Source organism: Oncorhynchus keta, chromosome 30 (assembly GCF_023373465.1).
Source record: "Oncorhynchus keta strain PuntledgeMale-10-30-2019 chromosome 30, Oket_V2, whole genome shotgun sequence".
NCBI lineage: Eukaryota > Metazoa > Chordata > Actinopteri > Salmoniformes > Salmonidae > Oncorhynchus > Oncorhynchus keta.
In genome coordinates, this window is record NC_068450.1 from 2,349,202 (window position 1) to 2,370,300 (window position 21,099).

Genomic DNA, 21,099 nt, shown 5'->3' on the forward strand with positions numbered 1-21,099 from the left:
AGAGTTCTATAGGAGAGTTATGTGGAGGGAGAGTTCTGTGGTGGGAGAGTTCTATAGGAGAGTCAAATGGTTGGAGAGTTCTATAGGAGAGTTAAATGGTGGGAGAGTTCTATAGGAGAGTTATGTGGAGGGAGAGTTCTATAGGAGAGTTATGTGGTGGGAGAGTTCTATAGGAGAGTTATGTGGTGGGAGAGTTCTATAGGAGAGTTATGTGGTGGGAGAGTTCTATAGGAGAGTTATGTTGTGGGAGAGTTCTGTGGTGGGAGAGTTCTATAGGAGAGTTATGTGGTGGGAGAGTTCTATAGGAGAGTTCTATATGAGAGTTATGTGGTGGGAGAGTTCTATAGGAGAGTTATGTGGTGGGAGAGTTCTATAGGAGAGTTATGTTGTGGGAGAGTTCTGTGGTGGGAGAGTTCTATATGAGAGTTATGTGGTGGGAGAGTTCTATAGGAGAGTTCTATATGAGAGTTATGTGGTGGGAGAGTTCTATAGGAGAGTTCTATAGGAGAGTTATGTGGTGGGAGAGTTCTATAGGAGAGTTATGTTGTGGGAGAGTTCTGTGGTGGGAGAGTTCTATAGGAGAGTTATGTGGTGGGAGAGTTCTGTAGGAGAGTTAAATGGTTGGAGAGTTATGTGGTGGAGAGTTCTATAGGAGAGTTCTATAGGAGAGTTATGTGGTGGGAGAGTTCTATAGGAGAGTTATGTGGTGGGAGAGTTCTATAGGAGAGTTATGTGGTGGGAGAGTTCTATAGGAGAGTTATGTGGAGGGAGAGTTCTATAGGAGAGTTATGTGGTGGGAGAGTTCTATAGGAGAGTTCTGTGGTGGGAGAGTTCTATAGGAGAGGTATGTGGTGGGAGAGTTCTGTAGGAGAGTTAAATGGTTGGAGAGTTATGTGGTGGGAGAGTTCTATAGGAGAGTTATGTGGAAGGAGAGTTATGTGGTGGGAGAGTTCTATAGGAGAGTTATGTGGAGGGAGAGTTCTGTGGTGGGAGAGTTCTATAGGAGAGTTAAATGGTTGGAGAGTTCTATAGGAGAGTTATGTGGTGGGAGAGTTCTATAGGAGAGTTATGTGGTGGGAGAGTTCTATAGAGAGTTATGTGGTGGGAGAGTTCTATAGGAGAGTTATGTGGAGGGAGAGTTCTGTGGTGGGAGAGTTCTATAGGAGAGTCAAATGGTTGGAGAGTTCTATAGGAGAGTTAAATGGTTGGAGAGTTCTATAGGAGAGTTATGTGGTGGGAGAGTTCTATAGTATAGTTATGTGGTGGGAGAGTTCTATAGGAGAGTTATGTTGTGGGAGAGTTCTGTGGTGGGAGAGTTCTATAGGAGAGTTATGTGGTGGGAGAGTTCTATAGGAGAGGTATGTGGTGGGAGAGTTCTATAGGAGAGGTATGTGGTGGGAGAGTTCTGTAGGAGAGTTAAATGGTTGGAGAGTTATGTGGTGGGAGAGTTCTTTTGGAGAGTTCTGTGGTGGGAGAGTTCTATAGGAGAGTTATGTGGTGGGAGAGTTCTTTTGGAGAGTTCTGTGGTGGGAGAGTTCTATAGGAGAGTTATGTGGTGGGAGAGTTCTATAGGAGAGGTATGTGGTGGGAGAGTTCTGTAGGAGAGTTAAATGGTTGGAGAGTTATGTGGTGGGAGAGTTCTGTAGGAGAGTTATGTGGAAGGAGAGTTCTATAGGAGAGTTATGTGGTGGGAGAGTTCTGTAGGAGAGTTCTATAGGACAGTTATGTGGAGGGAGAGTTCTATAGGAGAGTTATTTGGTGGGAGAGTTCTATAGGAGAGTTATGTGGTGGGAGAGTTCTATAGGAGAGTTATGTGGTGGGAGAGTTATGTGGTGGGAGAGTTCTATAGGAGAGTTATGTGGTGGGAGAATTCTATAGGAGAGTTATGTGGTGGGAGAGTTCTATAGGAGAGTTATGTGGTGGGAGAGTTCTATAGGAGAGTTATGTGGTGGGAGAGTTCTATAGGAGAGTTATGTGGTGGGAGAGTTCTATAGGAGAGTTATGTGGAGGGAGAGTTCTGTGGTGGGAGAGTTCTATAGGAGAGTTAAATGGTTGGAGAGTTCTATAGGAGAGTTAAATGGTTGGAGAGTTCTATAGGAGAGTTATGTGGTGGGAGAGTTCTATATGAGAGTTATGTGGTGGGAGAATTCTATAGGAGAGTTATGTGGTGGGAGAATTCTATAGGAGAGTTATGTGGTGGGAGAGTTCTATAGGAGAGTTATGTTGTGGGAGAGTTCTGTGGTGGGAGAGTTCTATAGGAGAGTTATGTGGTGGGAGAGTTCTATAGGAGAGGTATGTGGTGGGAGAGTTCTGTAGGAGAGTTAAATGGTTGGAGAGTTCTATAGGAGAGTTATGTGGAAGGAGAGTTATGTGGTGGGAGAGTTCTATAGGAGAGTTATGTGGAGGGAGAGTTCTGTGGTGGGAGAGTTCTATAGGAGAGTTAAATGGTTGGAGAGTTCTATAGGAGAGTTATGTGGTGGGAGAGTTATGTGGTGGGAGAGTTCTATAGGAGAGTTATGTGGTGGGAGAGTTCTATAGGAGAGTTAAATGGTTGGAGAGTTCTATAGGAGAGTTAAATGGTTGGAGAGTTCTATAGGAGAGTTAAATGGTTGGAGAGTTCTATAGGAGAGTTAAATGGTTGGAGAGTTCTATAGGAGAGTTAAATGGTTGGAGAGTTCTATAGGAGAGTTAAATGGTTGGAGAGTTCTATAGGAGAGTTAAATGGTTGGAGAGTTCTATAGGAGAGTTAAATGGTTGGAGAGTTCTATAGGAGAGTTATGTGGTGGGGGAGTTCTATAGGAGAGTTATGTGGTGGGAGAGTTCTATAGGAGAGTTATGTGGTGGGAGAGTTCTATAGGAGAGTTATGTGGTGGGAGAGTTCTATAGGAGAGTTATGTGGTGGGAGAGTTCTATAGGAGAGTTATGTGGTGGGAGAGTTCTGTAGGAGAGTTATGTGGTGGGAGAGTTCTATAGGAGAGTTATGTGGTGGGAGAGTTCTATAGGAGAGTTATGTGGTGGGAGAGTTATGTGGTGGGAGAGTTCTATAGGAGAGTTATGTGGTGGGAGAGTTCTATAGGAGAGTTATGTGGTGGGAGAGTTCTATAGGAGAGTTATGTGGTGGGAGAGTTCTATAGGAGAGTTATGTGGTGGGAGAGTTATGTGGTGGGAGAGTTCTATAGGAGAGTTAAATGGTGGGAGAGTTCTATAGGAGAGTTATGTGGTGGGAGAGTTCTATAGGAGAGTTATGTGGTGGGAGAGTTCTATAGGAGAGTTATGTGGTGGGAGAGTTCTATAGGAGAGTTATGTGGTGGGAGAGTTCTATAGGAGAGTTATGTGGTGGGAGAGTTCTATAGGAGAGTTATGTGGTGGGAGAGTTCTATAGGAGAGTTATGTGGTGGGAGAGTTCTATAGGAGAGTTATGTGGTGGGAGAGTTCTATAGGAGAGTTATGTGGTGGGAGAGTTCTATAGGAGAGTTATGTGGTGGGAGAGTTCTATAGGAGAGTTCTATAGGAGAGTTATGTGGAGGGAGAGTTCTATAGGAGAGTTATGTGGTGGGAGAGTTCTATAGGAGAGTTATGTGGTGGGAGAGTTCTATAGGAGAGTTATGTGGTGGGAGAGTTCTATAGGAGAGTTATGTGGTGGGAGAGTTCTATAGGAGAGTTCTATAGGAGAGTTATGTGGTGGGAGAGTTCTATAGAGAGTTATGTGGTGGGAGAGTTCTATAGGAGAGTTATGTGGTGGGAGAGTTCTATAGGAGAGTTATGTGGTGGAGAGTTCTATAGGAGAGTTATGTGGTGGGAGAGTTCTATAGGAGAGTTATGTGGTGGGAGAGTTCTATAGGAGAGTTATGTGGTGGGAGAGTTCTATAGGAGAGTTATGTGGTGGGAGAGTTCTATAGGAGAGTTATGTGGTGGGAGAGTTCTATAGGAGAGTTATGTGGTGGGAGAGTTCTATAGGAGAGTTATGTGGTGGGAGAGTTCTATAGGAGAGTTATGTGGTGGGAGAGTTCTATAGGAGAGTTATGTGGTGGGAGAGTTCTATAGGAGAGTTCTATAGGAGAGTTATGTGGAGGGAGAGTTCTATAGGAGAGTTATGTGGTGGGAGAGTTCTATAGGAGAGTTATGTGGTGGGAGAGTTCTATAGGAGAGTTATGTGGAGGGAGAGTTCTATAGGAGAGTTATGTGGTGGGAGAGTTCTATAGGAGAGTTATTTGGTGGGAGAGTTCTATAGTATAGTTATGTGGTGGGAGAGTTCTATAGAGAGTTATGTGGTGGGAGAGTTCTATAGGAGAGTTATGTGGTGGGAGAGTTCTATAGGAGAGTTATGTGGAGGGAAAGTTCTATAGGAGAGTTCTGTGGTGGGAGAGTTATGTGGTGGGAGAGTTCTATAGGAGAGTTATGTGGTGGGAGAGTTCTATAGGAGAGTTATGTGGTGGGAGAGTTCTATAGGAGAGTTATGTGGTGGGAGAGTTCTATAGGAGAGTTATGTGGTGGGAGAGTTCTATAGGAGAGTTATGTGGAGGGAAAGTTCTATAGGAGAGTTCTGTGGTGGGAGAGTTATGTGGTGGGAGAGTTCTATAGGAGAGTTATGTGGTGGGAGAGTTCTATAGGAGAGTTATGTGGAGGGAGAGTTCTATAGGAGAGTTATGTGGAGGGAGAGTTCTATAGGAGAGTTATGTGGTGGGAGAGTTCTATAGGAGAGTTATGTGGTGGGAGAGTTCTATAGGAGAGTTATGTGGTGGGAGAGTTCTGTAGGAGAGTTATGTGGTGGGAGAGTTCTATAGGAGAGTTATGTGGTGGGAGAGTTCTATAGGAGAGTTATGTGGTGGGAGAGTTCTATAGGAGAGTTATGTGGTGGGAGAGTTCTATAGGAGAGTTATGTGGTGGGAGAGTTCTATAGGAGAGTTATGTGGTGGGAGAGTTCTATAGGAGAGTTATGTGGTGGGAGAGTTCTATAGGATAGTTATCATTACATTACATTTAAGTCATTTAGCAGACGCTCTTATCCAGAGCGACTTACAAATTGGTGCATACACCTTATGACATCCAGTGGAACAGCCACTTTACAATAGTGCATCTAGGACAGTTTAATGGTTGGAGAGTTCTGTAGAACAGTTCATTGGTGGGATAGTTCTACCCGAGAGTTAGATGGTGGGAGTGTTTTGTCGTAGGAGAGTTCTTTTGGAGTGTTCTGTGGTGGGAGAGTTCTATAGGATAGTTTTGTAGGAGACTTATGTAGTGGGAGAGTTCTATAGGAGAGTTAAATGGTGGGAGAGTTCTATAGGAGAGTTAAATGGTGGGAGAGTTCTATAGGAGAGTTATGTGGTGGGAGAGTTAAATGGTGGGAGAGTTCTATAGGAGAGTTATGTGGTGGGAGAGTTCTATAGGAGAGTTATGTGGTGGGAGAGTTCTATAGGAGAGTTAAATGGTGGGAGAGTTCAATAGGAGAGTTATGTGGTGGGAGAGTTAAATGGTGGGAGAGTTCTATAGGAGAGTTAAATGGTGGGAGAGTTCTATAGGAGAGTTATGTGGTGGGAGAGTTCTATAGGAGAGTTATGTGGTGGGAGAGTTCTATAGGAGAGTTATGTGGTAGGAGAGTTATGTGGTGGGAGAGTTCTATAGGAGAGTTATGTGGTGGGAGAGTTCTATAGGAGAGTTATGTGGAGGGAGAGTTCTATAGGAGAGTTATGTGGTGGGAGAGTTCTATAGGAGAGTTATGTGGTGGGAGAGTTCTATAGGAGAGTTATGTGGTAGGAGAGTTATGTGGTAGGAGAGTTCTATAGGAGAGTTATGTGGTGGGAGAGTTCTATAGGAGAGTTATGTGGTGGGAGAGTTCTATAGGAGAGTTATGTGGTAGGAGAGTTATGTGGTAGGAGAGTTCTATAGGAGAGTTATGTGGTGGGAGAGTTCTATAGGAGAGTTATGTGGTGGGAGAGTTCTATAGGAGAGTTATGTGGTGGGAGAGTTCTATAGGAGAGTTATGTGGTGGGAGAGTTCTATAGGAGAGTTATGTGGTGGGAGAGTTATGTGGTGGGAGAGTTATGTGGTGGGAGAGTTCTATAGGAGAGTTATGTGGTGGGAGAGTTCTATAGGAGAGTTATGTGGTGGAGAGTTCTATAGGAGAGTTATGTGGTGGGAGAGTTCTATAGGAGAGTTATGTGGTGGAGAGTTATGTGGTGGGAGAGTTCTATAGGAGAGGTATGTGGTGGGAGAGTTCTATAGGAGAGTTATGTGGTGGGAGAGTTCTATAGGAGAGTTATGTGGTGGGAGAGTTCTATAGGAGAGTTATGTGGTGGGAGAGTTCTATAGGAGAGTTATGTGGTGGGAGAGTTCTATAGGAGAGTTATGTGGTGGGAGAGTTCTATAGGAGAGTTATGTGGTGGAGAGTTCTATAGAGACAGTTTAATGGTTGGAGAGTTCTATAGGAGAGTAATGTGGAGGGAGAGTTCTATAGGAGAGTTATGTGGTGGGAGAGTTCTATAGGAGAGTTATGTGGTAGGAGAGTTCTATAGGAGAGTTATGTGGAGGGAGAGTTCTATAGGAGAGTTATGTGGTGGGAGAGTTCTATAGGAGAGTAATGTGGTGGGAGAGTTCTATGGGAGAGTTCTATAGGAGAGTTATGTGGTGGGGGAGTTCTATAGGAGAGTAATGTGGTGGGAGAGTTCTATAGGAGAGTTATGTGGTGGGAGAGTTCTATAGGAGAGTTATGTGGTGGGAGAGTTCTATAGGAGAGTTATGTGGTGGGGGAGTTCTATAGGAGAGTTATGTGGTGGAGAGTTCTATAGGAGAGTTATGTGGTGGGAGAGTTCTATAGGAGAGTAATGTGGTGGAGAGTTCTATAGGAGAGTTATGTGGTGGGGAGTTCTATAGGAGAGTTATGTGGTGGGAGAGTTCTATAGGAGAGTTATGTGGTGGGAGAGTTCTATAGTATAGTTATGTGGTGGGAGAGTTCTATAGGAGAGTTATGTGGTGGGAGAGTTCTATAGGAGAGTTATGTGGTGGGAGAGTTATGTGGTGGGAGAGTTCTATAGGAGAGTTATGTGGTGGGAGAGTTCTATAGGAGAGTTATGTGGTGGGAGAGTTCTATAGGAGAGTTATGTGGTGGGAGAGTTCTATAGGAGAGTTATGTGGTGGGAGAGTTCTATAGGAGAGTTATGTGGTGGGAGAGTTCTATAGGAGAGTTATGTGGTGGGAGAGTTCTATAGGAGAGTTATGTGGTGGGAGAGTTCTATAGGAGAGTTATGTGGTGGGAGAGTTCTATAGGAGAGTTATGTGGTGGGAGAGTTATGTGGTGGGAGAGTTCTATAGGAGAGTTATGTGGTGGGAGAGTTCTATAGGAGAGTTATGTGGTGGGAGAGTTCTATAGGAGAGTAAATGTGGAGGGAGAGTTCTATAGGAGAGTTATGTGGTGGGAGAGTTCTATAGGAGAGTTATGTGGTGAGAGAGTTCTATAGGAGAGTAATGTGGAGGGAGAGTTCTATAGGAGAGTTATGTGGTGGGAGAGTTCTATAGGAGAGTTATGTGGTGGGAGAGTTCTATAGGAGAGTTATGTGGAGGGAGAGTTCTGTGGTGGGAGAGTTCTATAGGAGAGTCAAATGGTTGGAGAGTTCTATAGGAGAGTTAAATGGTTGGAGAGTTCTATAGGAGAGTTATGTGGTGGGAGAGTTCTATAGGAGAGTAATGTGGTGGGAGAGTTCTATAGGAGAGTTATGTGGTGGGAGAGTTCTATAGGAGAGTTATGTGGTGGGAGAGTTCTATAGGAGAGTTATGTGGTGGGAGAGTTCTATAGGAGAGTTATGTGGTGGGAGAGTTCTATAGGAGAGTTATGTGGTGGGAGAGTTCTATAGGAGAGTTATGTGGTGGGAGAGTTCTATAGGAGAGTTCTATAGGATAGTTCTATAGGAGAGTTCTATAGGAGAGTTCTATAGGAGAGTTCTATAGGAGAGTTCTATAGGAGAGTTATGTGGTGGGAGAGTTCTATAGGAGAGTTATGTGGTGGGAGAGTTCTATAGGAGAGTTATGTGGTGGGAGAGTGCAATAGGAGAGTTATGTGGAGGGAGAGTTCTATAGGAGAGTTATGTGGTGGGAGAGTTCTATAGGAGAGTTATGTGGAGGGAGAGTTCTATAGGAGAGTTATGTGGTGGGAGAGTTCTATAGGAGAGTTATGTGGTGGGAGAGTTCTATAGGAGAGTTATGTGGTGGGAGAGTTCTATAGGAGAGTTATGTGGAGGGAGAGTTCTATAGGAGAGTTATGTGGTGGGAGAGTTCTATAGGAGAGTTATGTGGAGGGAGAGTTCTATAGGAGAGTTATGTGGTGGGAGAGTTCTATAGGAGAGTTATGTGGTGGGAGAGTTCTATAGGAGAGTTATGTGGTGGGAGAGTTCTATAGGAGAGTTATGTGGTAGGAGAGTTATGTGGTGGGAGAGTTCTATAGGAGAGTTATGTGGTGGGAGAGTTCTATAGGAGAGTTATGTGGTGGGAGAGTTCTATAGGAGAGTTATGTGGTGGGAGAGTTCTATAGGAGAGTTATGTGGTGGGAGAGTTCTATAGGAGAGTTATGTGGTGGGAGAGTTCTATAGGAGAGTTATGTGGTGGGAGAGTTCTATAGGAGAGTTATGTGGTGGGAGAGTTCTATAGGAGAGTTATGTGGTGGGAGAGTTCTATAGGAGAGTTATGTGGTGGGAGAGTTCTATAGGAGAGTTATGTGGTGGGAGAGTTCTATAGGAGAGTTATGTGGTGGGAGAGTTCTATAGGAGAGTTATGTGGTGGGAGAGTTCTATAGGAGAGTTATGTGGTGGGAGAGTTCTATAGGAGAGTTATGTGGTGGGAGAGTTCTATAGGAGAGTTATGTGGAGTTCTATAGGGAGAGTTCTATAGGAGAGTTATGTGGTAGGAGAGTTCTATAGGAGAGTTATGTGGTGGGAGAGTTCTATAGGAGAGTTATGTGGTGGAGAGTTCTATAGGAGAGTTATGTGGTGGAGAGTTCTATAGGAGAGTTATGTGGTGGGAGAGTTCTATAGGAGATATGTGGTGGGAGAGTTCTATAGGAGAGTTAATGGTGGGAGAGTTCTATAGGAGAGTTCATGTGGTGGGAGAGTTCTATAGGAGAGTTATGTGGTGGGAGAGTTCTATAGGAGAGTAATGTGGTGGGAGAGTTCTATAGGAGAGTTATGTGGTGGGAGAGTTCTATAGGAGAGTTATGTGGTGGGAGAGTTCTATAGGAGAGTTATGTGGTAGGAGAGTTCTATATGAGAGTAATGTGGTGGGAGAGTTCTATAGGAGAGTTATGTGGTGGGAGAGTTCTATAGGAGAGTTATGTGGTAGGAGAGTTCATGGGGAGGTTGGGGTGGATCAGCCACAAAGTTATTCTAGCTGTGTGCGGCTGTTCATGTAGTTTGACATCCGAGTTGCTCCCAAAGGATAACATTGGTTTCCGGGCATGCGATTTGCAAAATTCCTTTTGCCTCGTGTGCAGGGCCACCGGTACCCCTCAATATATCGATATTATGAAAGTAAGAAGGGCCTTTAAAGGGATGTATGAACTTACAATATATCATATGGCCAATGCCATTGTAAGATATGGCATTTGGACAGCAATCAAGTCTGCCATCTCATTGCTTAAAATCATTATAAACAGTCATAGGACAGCACATTTGAGTTGTATTTGTACAGTAGTGTCCCAGTAGTGGACTTTGTTAGTGTAAACCCTTTAACTGCATTATCTGCATAAATGCCCATTTTAATATATTGCCAATGGACAGTGTCCATATGATATATTGCCAGTGCCAACATTTCATACTGCAAATATTGGCACTGGCAATATATAATATGGCCAATGGACACTGTCCATTTCCAATATATTTGAGAAGGATTTGGATCCCTGCCTACAGACAGAAACTTAAACAAGAGGCTCCCACGCTGAGGTCTGTCCAACGCTGGTCCGACCAAGCTGACTCCACACTCCAAGACTGCTTCCATCACGTGGACGGGACATGTTTCGTATTGCGTCAGATAAAAATATTGACGAATACACTGATTCGGTGTGCGAGTTCATTAGAACGTGCGTTGAAGATGTCGTTCCCATAGCAACGATAAAAACATTCCCTAACCAGAAACCGTGGATTGATGGCAGCATTCGCGTGAAACTGAAAGCGCGAACCACTGCTTTTAATCAGGGCAAGGTGTCTGGTAACATGTCCGAATATAAACAATGCAGATATTCCCTCCGCAAGGCTATTAAACAATCTAAGCGTCATTACAGAGACAAAGTAGAATCTCAATTCAACGGCTCAGACACAAGAGGCATGTGGCAGGGTCTACAGTCAATCACGGACTACAAGAAGAAACCCAGCCCAGTCACGGACCAGGATGTCTTGCTCCCAGGCAGACTAAATAACTTTTTGCCCGCTTTGAGGACAATACAGTGCCACTGACAAGGCCTGCAACGAAAACATGCGGTCTCTCCTTCACTGCAGCCGAGGTGAGTAAGACATTTAAACGTGTTAACCTCGCAAGGCTGCAGGCCCAGACGGCATCCCCAGCCGCGCCCTCAGAGCATGCGCAGACCAGCTGGCCGGTGTGTTTACGGACATATTCAATCAATCCCTATACCAGTCTGCTGTTCCCACATGCTTCAAGAGGGCCACCATTGTTCCTGTTCCCAAGAAAGCTAAGGTAACTGAGCTAAACGACTACCGCCCCGTAGCACTCACTTCCGTCATCATGAAGTGCTTTGAGAGACTAGTCAAGGACCATATCACCTCCACCCTACCTGACACCCTAGACCCACTCCAATTTGCTTACCGCCCAAATAGGTCCACAGACGACGCAATCTCAGCCACACTGCACACTGCCCTAACCCACCTGGACAAGAGGAATACCTATGTGAGAATGCTGTTCATCGACTACAGCTCGGCATTCAACACCATAGTACCCTCCAAGCTCGTCATCAAGCTCGAGACCCTGGGTCTCGACCCCGCCCTGTGCAACTTCGTACTGGACTTCCTGACGGGCCGCCCCCAGGTGGTGAGGGTAGGCAACAACATCTCCTCCCCGCTGATCCTCAACACGGGGGCCCCACAAGGGTGCGTTCTGAGCCCTCTCCTGTACTCCCTGTTCACCCACGACTGCGTGGCCACGCACGCCTCCAACTCAATCATCAAGTTTGCGGACGACACAACAGTGGTAGGCTTGATTACCAACAACAACGAGATGGCCTACAGGGAGGAGGTGGGGGCCCTTGGAGTGTGGTGTCAGGAAAATAACCTCACACTCAACGTCAACAAAACTAAGGAGATGATTGTGGACTTCAGGAAACAGCAGAGGGAACACCCCCCTATCCACATCGATGGAACAGTAGTGGAGAGGGTAGCAAGTTTTAAGTTCCTCGGCATTTAACCCTAACCCTAACACTAACCCTAACACTAACCCTAACCCTAACACCTAACCCCTAACCCTAACCCCTAACCCTAACACACTTGTTTTCCTTAGAGATGATTACAATAGCAACTACACCAAAAGACATGTGTAACTGTGTGTATTGTTGTCAGACAGGACCATACAGCACTGAATGAGAGAACATTTGACTTATCTATTAATCAGCTACCAAAAAGTAAAAGTTAAATTCATAGTTGATATTTATGTCTATTGTAAATGTGTTTACAGGTCTATATTTACAAGATGCATTAAAAGTATGTAAGACAGCAGATTACTTGTATTCCACATTTTTGCAATATCAGCACTTGCAATATTGGGTTCCATGAGTTTCTGTCACAACATCATTCTCCCATCCATTTGGGAGGAGACATTAGAGATGTGAAAAGACATGGTTGTGTTTTCTTCCACCTCGGTTATCTAAAAAGAAATGTGGAGGCCTTGCCACTAGCCTATACAGTTTCTAGACAGTCAATGTGTGATCATATCAAAGCACAACGCTGTTATAACCAGTAAAACAACTCTCAGATCTTTATTGTACATAAAAATAAGACTATTATGGTGAGGCAGAGAAGAGAGGAGAGATTATATGGATCATATTATACTATGGCACCAAGCTGAACAAACATTCTGACCAGTATATGTGTGAATCTGAATAGAGTAGTTAGCGGTATACAGACATGTTTACAATAATACATCACCTCTCTGCTTCCGTTACAGATGTATATTTTGGCATGTTATATTTGTATTACTTCATGTTATCTTTATCACATTTCATCTCTATCAAAACAAGCAGATCAAACATTAAGTCACAGGGCCTCAGGCATAAAACAACTAGCATCTAGGCGCCGTGTTCTCTGTAGAACAGAAGATGGTGAGATTGCTGAGAATAGTGGAGGGAGAGGAAGAAGTAGACAGGAGGACAGCTGGGACATTTGGAGAGAGGAGGAAGGAAACATTGTTGTGTTTAACATTATAGAGAAGTGCTACTCTGATAGTACATCCTGTCTTCTAGAGGACATGCATTCAGACTGACTGGGACATCATAAGATCAGGTGTGGAGACATTCAGACAACAGGTTTTAAGGCCAGCGGAGGGACTCATGGGTACCCAGCATGCTCTGCTTCAGTACCTCTTCACACCCAGCTGATAAAGGCACAGCTGAAGCATGAGACACAACAACAACAAAACTAAACTAAACATCTGGAAAGAACCCCCTGACCTCCAACAAAGTGAGAATGATATGGTATGGTCTGCCCAGCAGGCTCTGGCTTGGTCATGGTCTGGTCTGGTCTGTGGTTGGAGGAAGGAGCACTGTGGAACTATTGCTGCTCTCTCTTGGCTAGGGCCTCAGCCTCCTACAGAGAGAAATATGAAGAGAGAGCGGGAGGGAGAGAGAGAGGTGGGGAAAGGGAGCGTGAGATTGGAGGGAGGGAGGGAGGAGAGAGAGAGAGGTATAGAGAATGGGGAAGGGGAGAGAGAGGGGAGGGGGAAAGAGGTGTGGTGAATTTTAGTAGTAAGTTTTGTTGGTTTCAGTCAGCTTCAGTGTGACCAAAGAAAGCCCCTGTATCTCCATGGTGATAGACACACCTCCCTGAAGTTCCCTGAGTGGCAGAGAGGGGGAGCCAGGGTGCAGAGACAGACAGACAAAGGGGTGTGTATATACAGGATGAAGTTGGGTTTGATAATAGGTGTAACTGATAGAAGACAGAATGTGACAGGTGTGGTTATGGTTAAGTGTGAGTTATTTGCATTTATTATGGATCCCCAATTTTTTTTTGTTGCATGTGTCTGTGCGTATGTTATCGTGTGTGTGTGTCAGATGTTATCGTGTGTGTGTGTGTGTGTGTGTGTGTGTGTGTCTGTGCGACAGGTGTGGTGTATGGTTATCGTGTGTGTGTGTGTTATTTGCATTTATTATGGATCCATGTGTCTGTGCGTATGTTATCGTTTTTTTTGTATGCATGTGTCTGTGCGTATGTTATCGTGTGTGTGTGTGTGTGTGTATGTTATCCATGTGTCTGTGCGTATGTTATCGTGTGTGTGTGTATGCATGTGTCTGTGCGTATGTTATCGTGTCTGTGTGTGTGTGTATGTTATCTGTGTCTGTGCATATGTTATCGTGTGTGTGTGTGTATGCATGTGTCTGTGCGTATATTATGTGTGTGTGTGTGTGTGTGTGTGTGTGTGTGTGTGTGTCTGTGCGTATGTTATCGTGTGTGTGTGTGTGTGTGTCTGTGCGTATGTTATCGTCGTGTGTGTGTGTGTGTGTGTGTCTGTGCGTATGTTATCGTGTGTGTGTGTGTGTGTCTGTGCGTATGTTATCGTGTGTGTGTGTGCATGTGTCTGTGCGTATGTTATCGTGTGTGTGTGTGTATGCATGTGTCTGTGCGTATATTATCGTGTGTGTGTGTGTGTGTGTCTGTGCGTATGTTATCGTGTGTGTGTGTGTGTGTGTCTGTGCGTATGTTATCGTGTGTGTGTGTATGTGTCTGTGTGCGTATGTTATCGTGTGTGTGTGTGTGTGTGTGTGTGTGTGTGTGTGTGTGTGTGTGTGTGTGTGTGTGTGTGTGTGTGTGTGTGTGTGTGTGTGTGTGTGTGTGTGTGTATGGGTAGGTCAACATTGGATCATTCAGAGATCCTCACTGAACTTCTGGAGAGAGTTTGCTGCACTGAAAGTAAAGGGGCTGAATAATTTTGCACGCCCCATCTTTCAGTTTTTGAATTGTTAAAAAAGTTTGAAATATCCAATAAATGTCATTCCACTTCATGATTGTGTCCCACTCGTTGTTGATTCTTCACACTGTATCTTAGCTACTAAATGTACCTTGGACTAAAGTTGATGACTAAAGTGTGTTACCTTAGAGCCTGGTGGGGTGCTCATCAGCCTCAGACAGAGGACGTGGGTGGGAATGCCAATCCTCTGAGGTTTTAGCCTACTATAGTAACTGACTGTAGGCCTAGAATGCTCATGTAGCCTAATATAATAATAACGTCTTGCAGTAAGAGTAGTTCAGAATGGCACCGGAGGGGATGGCTGACATTGTACAGGCTCCTGACCAATTGCGCTATTTTTTTGTGATTTTTTCCGCATTGTTTGTAACTTATTTAGTACATAATGTTGATTATTTCTTTTAATGAGTCTGATAAGAAGGATACAACGTTGCTCCCCAACATGAAGAACATGGGGAACTACAGGGGGCGGAGATCAAGGTGTCTTGCAAGAATTGGGCGGCGAGTAGGTTATCTGATTCTGCCTCTACCAGACCCAGGAAGAGTTGGGGATTTGGGTGTAGAGGTTAGAGTACCTTAGATCCAGGGGGAGCGGTGAGACCCAGGAAAGCGTAGACAATATTGTCTTCTCTGGCATCAAAGAACGCCTCGTAGTTCTGAAGGAGAGAGAGATAAATCCCTTATAAACACTACATCCATGTAGTTCTGAAGGAGAGAGAGATAAATCCCTTATAAACACTACATCCATGTAGTTCTGAAGGAGAGAGAGATAAATCCCTTATAAACACTACATCCATGTAGTTCTGAAGGAGAGAGAGATAAATCCCTTATAAACACTACATCCATGTAGTTCTGAAGGAGAGAGAGATAAATCCCTTATAAACACTACATCCATGTAGTTCTGAAGGAGAGAGAGATAAATCCCTTATAAACACTACATCCATGAAGTTCTGAAAGAAGAGAGAGATAAATCCCTTATAAACGCTACATCCATGTAGTTCTGAAGGAGAGAGAGAAGGTTAACAGGAGCTATTCAATACTAGCAAGTCCAGCTTATTTTATTATCTCACAGGACAAGCTGGCTTCACACCCAACAGCAAAAACAGTTACGTTACAACACACACACACACACACACACACACACACACTTTACTGCAGAGCACAAACTTTACTGAAGCTTCATGTCATCTCCTCTGTCTTTGTGTTATTGACCCCTCTACTACATCCTCTATTAGTCCTTTATACCATAACCTCATCACCCCTCTACTACATCCTCTATTAGTCCTTTATACCATAACCTCATCACCCCTCTACTACATCCTCTATTAGTCCTTTATACCATAACCTCATCACCCCTCTACTACATCCTCTATTAGTCCTTTATACCATAACCTCGTCACCCCTCTACTACATCCTCTATTAGTCCTTTATACCATAACCTCATCACCCCTCTACTACATCCTCTATTAGTCCTTTATACCATAACCTCATCACCCCTCTACTACATCCTCTATTAGTCCTTTATACCATAACCTCATCACCCCTCTACTACATCCTCTATTAGTCCTTTATACCATAACCTCATCACCCCTCTACTACATCCTCTATTAGTCCTTTATACCATAACCTCATCACCCCTCTACTACATCCTCTATTAGTCCTTTATACCATAACCTCATCACCCCTCTACTACATCCTCTATTAGTCCTTTATACCATAACCTAGTCCTTTATACCATCATCCCCTCTACTACATCCTCTATTAGTCATTTATACCATAACCTCATCACCCCTCTACTACATCCTCTATTAGTCATTTATACCATAACCTCATCACCCCTCTACTACATCCTCTATTAGTCCTTTATACCATAACCTCATCACCCCTCTACTACATCCTCTATTAGTCCTTTATACCATAACCTCATCACCCCTCTACTACATCCTCTATTAGTCCTTTATACCATAACCTCATCACCCCTCTACTACATCCTCTATTAGTCCTTTATACCATAACCTCATCACCCCTCTACTACATCCTCTATTAGTCATTTATACCATAACCTCATCACCCCTCTACTACATCCTCTATTAGTCATTTATACCATAACCTCATCACCCCTCTACTACATCCTCTATTAGTCCTTTATACCATAACCTCATCACCCCTCTACTACATCCTCTATTAGTCCTTTATACCATAACCTCATCACCCCTCTACTACATCCTCTATTAGTCATTTATACCATAACCTCATCACCCCTCTACTACATCCTCTATTAGTCCTTTATACCATAACCTCGTCACCCCTCTACTACATCCTCTATTAGTCATTTATACCATAACCTCATCACCCCTCTACTACATCCTCTATTAGTCCTTTATACCATAACCTCATCACCCCTCTACTACATCCCTCTACTACATCCTCTATTAGTCATTTATACCATAACCTCATCACCCCTCTACTACATCCTCTATTAGTCCTTTATACCATAACCTCATCACCCCTCTACTACATCCTCTATTAGTCATTTATACCATAACCTCATCACCCCTCTACTACATCCTCTATTAGTCATTTATACCATAACCTCGTCACCCCTCTACTACATCCTCTATTAGTCCTTTATACCATAACCTCGTCACCCCTCTACTACATCCTCTATTAGTCCTTTATACCATAACCTCATCACCCCTCTACTACATCCTCTATTAGTCCTTTCGTCACCCCTCTACTACATCCTCTATTAGTCCTTTATACCATAAACTCATCACCCCTCTACTACATCCTCTATTAGTCCTTTATACCATAAACTCATCACCCCTCTACTACATCTCTATTAGTCCTTTATACCATAACCTCGTCACCCCTCTACTACATCCTCTACCTTTACATCCTCTATTAGTCATTTATACCATAACCTCGTCACCCCTCTACTACATCCTCTATTAGTCCTTTATACCATAACCTCATCACCCCTCTACTACATCCTCTATTAGTCCTTTATACCATAACCTCGTCACCCCTCTACTACATCCTCTATTAGTCCTTTATACCATAATCCTCTATTAGTCTTTATACCCCCTCTACTACATCCTCTATTAGTCCTTTATACCATAACCTCTTCACCCCTCTACTACATCCTCTATTAGTCCTTTATACCATAACCTCATCACCCCTCTACTACATCCTCTATTAGTCATTTATACCATAACCTCGTCACCCCTCTACTACATCCTCTATTAGTCCTTTATACCATAACCTCGTCACCCCTCTACTACATCCTCTATTAGTCCTTTATACCATAAACTCGTCACCCCTCTACTACATCCTCTATTAGTCCTTTATACCATAACCTCGTCACCCCTCTACTACATCCTCTATTAGTCATTTATACCATAACCTCATCACCCCTCTACTACATCCTCTATTAGTCCTTTATACCATAACCTCATCACCCCTCTACTACATCCTCTATTAGTCATTTATACCATAACCTCATCACCCCTCTACTACATCCTCTATTAGTCCTTTATACCATAACCTCATCACCCCTCTACTACATCCTCTATTAGTCCTTTATACCATAACCTCGTCACCCCTCTACTACATCCTCTATTAGTCCTTTATACCATAACCTCGTCACCCCTCTACTACATCCTCTATTAGTCCTTTATACCATAACCTCGTCACCCCTCTACTACATCCTCTATTAGTCCTTTATACCATAACCTCATCACCCCTCTACTACATCCTCTATTAGTCCTTTATACCATAACCTCGTCACCCCTCTACTACATCCTCTATTAGTCCTTTATACCATAACCTCATCACCCCTCTACTACATCCTCTATTAGTCCTTATACCATAATACCCTCTACTAATCCTCTATTAGTCCTTTATACCATACCCCTCTCACCCCCTCTACATCCTCTATTAGTCCTTTATACCATAACCTCGTCACCCCTCTACTACATCCTCTATTAGTCCTTTATACCATAACTCTCATCACCCCTCTACTACATCCTCTATTAGTCCTTTATACCATAACCTCATCACCCCTCTACTACATCCTCTATTAGTCCTTTATACCATAACCTCGTCACCCCTCTACTACATCCTCTATTAGTCCTTTATACCATAACCTCGTCACCCCTCTACTACATCCTCTATTAGTCCTTTATACCATAACCTCATCACCCCTCTACTACATCCTCTATTAGTCCTTTATACCATAACCTCGTCACCCCTCTACTACATCCTCTATTAGTCCTTTATACCATAACCTCATCACCCCTCTACTACATCCTCTATTAGTCCTTTATACCATAACCTCGTCACCCCTCTACTACATCCTCTATTAGTCCTTTATACCATAACCTCATCACCCCTCTACTACATCCTCTATTAGTCTTTATACCATTTATACCCTCTACTACATCCTCTATTAGTCCTTTATACCATAACCTCATCTCTACTACATCCTCTATTAGTCCTTTATACCATAACCTCTTCACCCCTCTACTACATCCTCTATTAGTCCTTTATACCATAACCTCATCACCCCTCTACTACATCCTCTATTAGTCCTTTATACCATAACCTCGTCACCCCTCTACTACATCCTCTATTAGTCCTTTATACCATAACCTCATCACCCCTCTACTACATCCTCTATTAGTCCTTTATACCATAACCTCATCACCCCTCTACTACATCCTCTATTAGTCCTTTATACCATAACCTCGTCACCCCTCTACTACATCCTCTATTAGTCCTTTATACCATAACCTCATCACCCCTCTACTACATCCTCTATTAGTCCTTTATACCATAACCTCATCACCCCTCTACTACATCCTCTATTAGTCCTTTATACCATAAACTCGTCACCCCTCTACTACATCCTCTATTAGTCCTTTATACCATAACCTCACCCCTCTACTACATCCTCTATTAGTCCTTTATACCTACTACTATCATCCTCTATTAGTCCTTTATACCATAACCTCATCACCCCTCTACTACATCCTCTATTAGTCCTTTATACCATAACCTCATCACCCCTCTACTACATCCTCTATTAGTCCTTTATACCATAACCTCATCACCCCTCTACTACATCCTCTATTAGTCCTTTATACCATAACCTCATCACCCCTCTACTACATCCTCTATTAGTCCTTTATACCATAACCTCGTCACCCCTCTACTACATCCTCTATTAGTCCTTTATACCATAACCTCATCACCCCTCTACTACATCCTCTATTAGTCCTTTATACCACCCCTCTAACCTCTATTAGTCCTTTATACCATAACCCCCTCTACTACATCCTCTATTAGTCCTTTATACCATAACCTCATCACCCCTCTACTACATCCTCTATTAGTCCTTTATACCATAACCTCATCACCCCTCTACTACATCCTCTATTAGTCCTTTATACCATAACCTCATCACCCCTCTACTACATCCTCTATTAGTCCTTTATACCATAACCTCGTCACCCCTCTACTACATCCTCTATTAGTCCTTTATCCATTTATACCATAACCTCACCCTCTACTACATCCTCTATTAGTCCTTTATACCCCCTCTACTACATCCTCTATTAGTCCTTTATACCATAACCTCATCACCCCTCTACTACATCCTCTATTAGTCCTTTATACCATAACCTCGTCACCCCTCTACTACATCCTCTATTAGTCCTTTATACCATAACCTCGTCACCCCTCTACTACATCCTCTATTAGTCCTTTATACCATAACCTCGTCACCCCTCTACTACATCCTCTATTAGTCCTTTATACCATAACCTCGTCACCCCTCTACTACATCCTCTATTAGTCCTTTATACCATAACCTCGTCACCCCTCTACTACATCCTCTATTAGTCATTTATACCATAACCTCGTCACCCCTCTACTACATCCTCTATTAGTCATTTATACCATAACCTCATCACCCCTCTACTACATCCTCTATTAGTCCTTTATACCATAAACCTCTACTCATCCCTATTAGTCCTTTATACCATAACCTCATCACCCCTCCTCTACTACATCCTCTATTAGTCCTTTATACCATAACCTCGTCACCCCTCTACTACATCCTCTATTAGTCATTTATACCATAACCTCATCACCCCTCTACTACATCCTCTATTAGTCATTTATACCATAACCTCATCACCCCTCTACTACATCCTCTATTAGTCCTTTATACCATAACCTCGTCACCCCTCTACTCATCCTCCCCTTTATACCTACTACATCCTCTATTAGTCATTTATACCATAACCTCATCACCCCTCTACTACATCCTCTATTAGTCCTTTATACCATAAACTCGTCACCCCTCTACTACATCCTCTATTAGTCATTTATACCATAACCTCGTCACCCCTCTACTACATCCTCTATTAGTCCTTTATACCATAACCTCATCACCCCTCTACTACATCCTCTATTAGTCATTTATACCATAACCTCGTCACCCCTCTACTACATCCTCTATTCGTGTTAAGGTTTTCTCGGTGTGAAGGAGAGTCGGACCAAAATGCGACGTGTAGATTGCGATCCATGTTTATTCAACTGAAGCAACACGGATCTAAATACAAACACTACAAAACAATAAACGTAACGAAAACCGAAACAGCCTAATACTGGTGCACATACACACAGAACAAGGACATCAGGACACTAAGGACAATCACCCACGAAACGCTCAAAGAATATGGCTGCCTAAATATGGTTCCCAATCAGAGACAACGATAAACACCTGCCTCTGATTGAGAACCACTTCAGACAGCCATGGACTTAACTAGAACACCCCACTAAGCTACAATCCCAATACCAACACACCACGTTCAAAAACCCATGCCACACCCTGGCCTGACCAAATAAATGAAGATAAACACAAAA

The 21,099-nt window shown here is 43.4% G+C and overlaps 1 protein-coding gene and 1 long non-coding RNA gene across 13 annotated transcripts in view; both read right to left on the minus strand.

Annotated features, from left to right (window-relative positions):
* Positions 1-11,946: 11,946 nt before the first annotated feature.
* Positions 11,947-21,099, minus strand: part of sh3bgrl (SH3 domain binding glutamate-rich protein like) — a 68,440-nt gene continuing 59,287 nt past the window's right edge. Inside the window, exons 3-4 of the mRNA XM_052487225.1 lie at positions 14,742-14,822; positions 11,947-12,791 (exon numbers count right to left, since the gene is read on the minus strand). Of these exons, the coding sequence (XP_052343185.1) occupies positions 12,756-12,791; positions 14,742-14,822 (117 nt within the window). The 3' untranslated portion in view covers positions 11,947-12,755. The remainder of the gene's footprint in view (positions 12,792-14,741; positions 14,823-21,099) is intronic.
* LOC127913816 (uncharacterized) lies at positions 15,914-20,637 on the minus strand. 12 transcript variants are annotated; one of them, XR_008086827.1, is made up of 6 exons: positions 19,852-20,167; positions 19,320-19,413; positions 18,914-19,101; positions 18,268-18,361; positions 17,338-17,901; positions 15,914-16,417 (listed from the first exon to the last, which is right to left on the minus strand). It is a non-coding gene; the product is annotated as an uncharacterized LOC127913816 (long non-coding RNA). The 12 variants fall into 12 exon arrangements; XR_008086828.1 differs by lacking the exons at positions 18,914-19,101; positions 19,320-19,413 and adding an exon at positions 18,409-18,549; XR_008086834.1 differs by lacking the exon at positions 18,914-19,101 and having other exon boundaries at positions 19,367-19,413.